This window comes from Phaseolus vulgaris, chromosome 8 (assembly GCF_000499845.2).
Source record: "Phaseolus vulgaris cultivar G19833 chromosome 8, P. vulgaris v2.0, whole genome shotgun sequence".
Classification (NCBI taxonomy): Eukaryota; Viridiplantae; Streptophyta; class Magnoliopsida; order Fabales; family Fabaceae; genus Phaseolus; species Phaseolus vulgaris.
In genome coordinates this window covers 50,497,016-50,503,298 of record NC_023752.2, presented here as the reverse complement: position 1 = coordinate 50,503,298, position 6,283 = coordinate 50,497,016, and the positions used below count along the sequence as shown (strand labels likewise).

The 6,283-nt window shown below is 35.0% G+C and overlaps 1 protein-coding gene across 3 annotated transcripts; it reads right to left on the bottom strand.

Moving 5' to 3' along the window:
- Positions 1-2,093: 2,093 nt before the first annotated feature.
- LOC137826192 (serine/threonine-protein kinase PEPKR2-like) lies at positions 2,094-5,542 on the bottom strand. Of its 3 annotated transcripts, none has more exons than XM_068632080.1 (4): positions 5,454-5,542; positions 4,570-5,310; positions 3,133-3,429; positions 2,094-2,663 (listed from the first exon to the last, which is right to left on the bottom strand). In XM_068632080.1, the coding sequence occupies exons 2-4, from the start codon at positions 5,264-5,266 to the stop codon at positions 2,308-2,310; spliced, it is 1,350 nt and encodes a 449-aa protein (XP_068488181.1). In that variant the 5' UTR covers positions 5,267-5,310; positions 5,454-5,542; the 3' UTR covers positions 2,094-2,307. The 3 variants fall into 3 exon arrangements, with proteins under 3 accessions (XP_068488181.1, XP_068488178.1, XP_068488180.1); XM_068632077.1 differs by having other exon boundaries at positions 4,570-5,290; positions 5,454-5,538; XM_068632079.1 differs by having other exon boundaries at positions 4,570-5,284; positions 5,454-5,536.
- Between the last annotated feature and the right edge of the window lie 741 nt (positions 5,543-6,283).

Sequence of the window (6,283 nt, the reverse complement as noted above, 5' to 3'; positions counted from 1 at the left end):
CATGTAAGATATTTGGAAAATTAAATGTCACTTCAAGAATGAGATAATTAATTGAGGGTAGAAAAGGGACACTTCTTAAAAATGAGAAGTCTTCTGAAATCGACAATAGAATATTCAAGAAAAATGTTACTTTTTGTCTTTTAAGTATTCAAATTAACATTTTCTTATGGACATTTGTTATTCATGATGGGTAAAACTCGAGAGGCCAAGAATGTAATGGTGGGATTTGATCTTCCAGAAATTATATTGATGTGAGACTTGTTAAGACTTTATGGCTGATTTCTCGAAGATAATTTTTATGTCTAAAAGAAATATCAATTTAAAAGTAATATATGTACTATAAAAGAATTATTATAATCCAAAGAAATGTCGAGAAACATGGAAATTTACAATTACATAGTGTATGTGTCTTTGTCTAAATAATGGCAAGTGAACTTTTGATAAGAGCAGCATAAATATAATGTAGGATTGTTTATATAAAGAAATTTAATGTAATTTTTAAGTGAGACAAAATAGACAACAAAAAAATAGCAATATTTCTATAATGCTAAAAGATTATAAAGGCTAGTAAAATGAGTTTGTTTGTATCCTTATCTGCCAACTTTTTTTATATCAATTAGTCAATATCTCAATATATTATTGGTAGACTTATATTGTAATTTATCTTTATATATTGATCATTCGTTCTAAGACATTATTTTTATTCATGTAAAAATAGAAAATCCAATATATATATATATATATATATATATATATATATAAAATTAATGAATATTAAGATTTATTTTTCTTTGAAATTTAACGCTTATATTGAAATTTCATATTTTATGTATAACTTGTCTTGTATTTCTTCACACATAAATTGAAAAGTTTTTGGGTTTGTTATTTTAAATAAAAAAATCATAATTAATATTTATTTTTATTTCCATAAAATTTGAAATCAAATTTTTATAAGTTGTATTTGTTTTTGTTTCAATAAAATTGGTAATCAAATTTTCATAGAAAAGGTATCATTCATTCATTCTGTTAAAGAAGTACTATAATAAAATTCTTTATGTGACCAAAACGTTTTCTCGTATATGTAACACCTGAAGTATTAGTTGAAGTATTAGTAGAAATAAAAGTATGGGAAGAAAAAACGTAATTGAAAATTATTATTTTCTTGACATATTCTCTATTATTTGATAAAACTTACTAGAAGTTACAAACTTTGTCATATCTCTTATTGAATGAGTATCTCTCCGATTTATAATTTTCAATAAAATTTAATCAGTAATACAGTATAATAAAAAGAGTGGTAAATAATGTTCGTAACGTTCCTCTTATATTGATTAAACTCACAACCCCAGACTAATTCAAATTTGACAATGATCAAGATTTCTACTAATGAAAATGTATAGGAATCATGTTGCACAAGTATTCTTTGCACAAACCTTTTTATGCTCAACCAGCTTTCTCAAAGATTGAAAAAAAAATTTAAATAAATTTCACATCTAAATATATGATTACTTTTGTTTGAGTATCCAAATTTTTATAAAATTAAAAACTTAATAAATTATAAAATTTTAATTTAAGTTCCTAAAAAATACTAAACAAATTAAATCAAAATATTTAATATTAAGTAATCAATCATAAGAATCATGAAACTAATTTAAATCAAGAAAAAATAACCTTAGATTATTGTCTTTAAATTTAAATTTATCTTTTTCTTTTAACATTTCACTGGTTTTCCTGTTTTCCCTTAGTCCTTTCCCTCTTTCTCATTATTGCTTATGAGGACCCCCAAATGGAGAGAAAAATAGAAACCTGCCAAATATGGAGTAATAACTCCACCTATTCACTATGTCCAAATATGTTACTATTTTTAATGGTCCCTTATGCATCCCGTGTCAAGTTTCACAGAATGTTCATCATGGGAAGAGTGCAGTTATCAAGTTATACCAGATATTTTTTTCTCAGATGAAGTAATTCAATTAAATTCTATCCTTCTTTAAAATGAAGGTTACACCTTAAAATGTAAAGTACTAAGTAAAATTTATTGGAATACAAGCAGATTAACAATAGGTTCTGATTTAAACTTCCTGGAGAAACAATTTTGAAGTATTCACTAAATAAGTGAATTCATAACATAAACCCTTCTACTGCAAGAGCAAAATCATGCAGCCACACATTAACATTGTATATACGAGTTCTGTACAACTGAGTTCACTCAAGGTTATATGGACAAAAGAACAAAAGATTAATGTAATTAGATTTTAAAGCAGTCGATATTGTGGTGCTTGCGGTCGGTGTCATTCTGTCAGTAGGTCAGAATGCTTTACAGAGGTTAGTCTTCAAGTTAGATGAACCTTGTGGATCAATTGGACCAGTGGGACCCCACAACTTGGTCCTCTTAGCTTCGGATATCGTCACATGTGAAACAGCAGTGGCAAGTGCATCAATCCACGCACAGTCATCATGATATTCTGAATTACAACTTTCTGAGGATGAAAACGTGCTCGAACCATTTAGGGAACAATTATCCATCATCCTGTATCCTCCAAACCCAGATTCAGGTGCAGTAACACACTTGTGGCAAATAGCTGCATTTTGGGGTTTCAATTTTGATTTAACGGGCAGCATCTTCAATGTTTGCGCTGTATAGAACAATATCCATGGATGACCTGAAAATCAACCACCGAGTGTTAATTTAACATACACACAACGAGTGCGGAAGACTGAACCAATACAACAGTCAATAAAAGTACTGCTTTAATTTTTTGTTATTAAAAGTAAAAGCAATTGGGGAAAAGAGACTTTATCCACAAATAAGGCACTATGTAATAAAAACGACAAAATTATGTAGAGCTGGTAGATTCTCATTGTTATCCCAAACAAGAAAAAAAAACACAGACCCACTCGCAAGCATTTACAAAATGTATATATATCTCAAGGGACCCGCACAGCTTGTCAAAACAAGGTAAGCACTCTCATTAGTGATAGTTTCAACAAAACCAGGAAATACAATCTATGTTAATTATTTCAAGACAAAAATAACAAAAATCAAATTGAATAAAATCTTTGGTGTGTTCATCATCGAAGGAAAAAGATAAAGCAGGCAAACTCTCAATCATATATCTATCATAAACTTACTCAGTACTTCATCAGCTGTTATCCTTGCTGAAACATCTCTTGTCAACATTCTCCCAACAAGATCTCGAGCAGGTTTAGATATCGATTCCCACACCCCCGTTTGGAAATCTAGTTTGACATTTTTTATGTCCTCAAAAAGTGCCTCTTGTGAATCGCCTTTAAATGGAAGAAAACCAACCAACAAAGCATGCAGGAGCACCCCAGAACTCCATATATCCACCTTCTCAGAATATCTACCCAACAACACTTCCGGTGCAACATATGCAGGGCTCCCAGCAACACCTGTCAAATTCTGACCTGCAATACAAATTTTCAAACAATGAGTCAAGGTATCAATGACGTTGTGTTTAAACACACGTCCAACAAACACTGTTTCAGTTAAAATCTCATTAGAAATTCTTCACACTTTCATCACATAGTCAAAAACACTTGCATACACACCTAGAATTTTTTACTAGGTTTGGGCAAGTGTTTGAAAGAGCTCACACCAAACATCCTTATGAAACAAGTTAAGACAACATTAACTATTTTCAATTAATTTCAACACAACATTTTAAATAGCAGTCACAGTCACAGCTACGGTTTTTATCACGATCCTATATAACAAATTCAGCTCATGCTACTGCAATTGCAGGTTGCAAACACTTTATAAAAATATTGAACCAGTGATCTCCTCATGAACTAGTGAGATTATCAAAATAGTGTATATAAAGAAAGACAATCCTCACCTCACTTTTAGTAGGCCACAACATAAAGCAATCTTAAGTCTTTTTACGTCATTGCCACCATTCCGCCCCAATTTGTCCGACATTTACTACAAAGTGAAAGATTGCGATGAATCCGCAATATAAGCTTGCAATCACAATTGCAGTGGCCGTTGCTCAAAATTTTGAAGGAGCACAAAAAGCCACTACAATTGCAACCGCATTTGTCCCTTATTCACTACAATGTTAAGGATATCGATGAAACCACAATCTAAGATTGCAACAACAGTTGCGATGGCAGTTGCGATGGCAGTTGCTCCCAATTTTAAGCAATGTCAAGGATCGCAAAAAAATTGCAATCAGCAACCGCAAAAGTGGCCGCGTTTGTTCATTTACTAGTAAATGATCACCATGAAACCCCTAACCAAGACTAATTTCCAACAATGTGGAGGATTGAAAGGAAATTGCAATCTACGACAACCACATTTCTAACAAAACTCTAATCTACAACCAAAGCCACAGTCTCAGCCTCATCTCAGCCCAATTTCCCATAATTTCAAGATCAGGATAAAGCCGCAATCACGGTTGCGGCGACATTATCCTGCGATGCCAACTATCACAATACCATAATCACAACTTAAGATAATGACTGAAGCTCAAATCCTAAGACCATGATCGAACCTAGTCTAACCAAAAGGATCATCCAAACAGCATCTTTCACATATCAACTTACCCTCACAAATTCGGACGGCGAGACCAAAATCAGCAAGCTTAATCATCCCAGTTCCAGTAATCAGAACATTCTCGGGCTTAATATCCCTATGCACCACGCCCATATCATGACAATACTTAACAACCATCATTAACTCCTTCAGTATCCCAGCCGCCATGTGTTCCGAACACGGCCCCTCCCTCATCCTATCAACCAATCTACCCCCGGAGCACAATTCCATCACAAGGTGCCAACACTCCGCATCCTCATACACAGCTTTCAGAGTTACAACCCCAGGGTGACCCGACACGTGCTGCATTATCTCCACCTCGCGGTGCACCGTCTCCTCCCCCTTCTTCAGCGTCTTGCACGCGTAATCCACGCCCCCCGCACGTGCGCGGCAAACTGTCACCGACCCGAACTTCCCCTGACCGATCGTGCTCTTCCCTGTCAGGTAATCGTTCTCGATCCTCACGCTCCTTCCCATCCGCGTGGCCTCGTCAATGCACCCTATCTTCCGCTTCAGTCCCCGTGACGCGGTCAAAAGTGACGACGCGCTGCGAGTGGGAACCGTGGCCACGCAGTCTTCCCTGCACCGTTTGTTAAACCTCGGACCATGCTCTAGCGAGTAATGCGACTTCGAAACCTCCAGCAAGTTCGATCGCTCGCTGGCCTCGCTTTCTTTTCGTTTCTTTTTCATCTCATTCGGTGATCGCATTGCGGAAAGTGCACGATCCTGTTTCTGGCCAAAAAACAAAAACACTGGTATCAGAAGAAAAATAAAGATGATCAGATGAGATGAAGTGAGAAATGGTGAAATCGAAGGTGAAACCCTAAAATTAAGGAATTGGAGATTGGGGTAAATGCGTGAAGAAGTGAAGCAGAGTGAGTTCGGTTACGATTACCTTTCGACACGCGAGAAAAGAGAGAACCAAACGGTGTTTGTTTGTTCTCGAGTCAAAGAGTCCTCTCACTGTAACACTCTCGCATAATCATTTTGCTTAGAATGGGGTTCGGATATTTATATATAGACCGATATTCTCATGTGGGATTCACCACCATAAGGATATAGTGGGGGGCTCGTTTTGCGCGTTGATTATTTTGGCGGCACGAGTCAGAGCTTGGAGGTGCGGGCAGGATTGGAGTTACGTGACGTGGCGTTTTCTTTTTAGTTTGTTTTATTTGTTGGATGGACCAACGGAAATGTTTGTCGACACGTGGTTTAACAGATGGGTCCCATGTGCTTGTCCAACTGGGTCCTCTGCTGATTCGGATTTGGATGGTGACGGGCTTTAATGACCCAAATCAAGCCCAGTCAACTTCAATTGACGCTGTGTGAAGCAATTACAAAATTGGGGGAGCAAGATCCTAACTGTCATTATGTCTGCCTTAGTTATAATCAATTATTTCTATTACAGTTACAATTAGTCTTTAAAAATGGATAAAAATTTGTTGGATTATAGAAAAAGTTGTACTAATTTCTACATGATTGTCATCTGCATTAAATTGTTTTTATTGTGATCTCCAATTAGATACTATTACTAACTTTGAGAAAATATTTATCAGTACGATTTCTTTCATTATTACGTTGATTTGATTGTATCTGAAAATAATACTTTTCAAAGGATCTCATCATGATTCAAATTTAAAAATGAATAAAAGTTTTCTTTATTACAGGAACAACTCTATAGATTTTCAGTTCTATATATGGTATTTTCAGTTTTTATTCTCATCC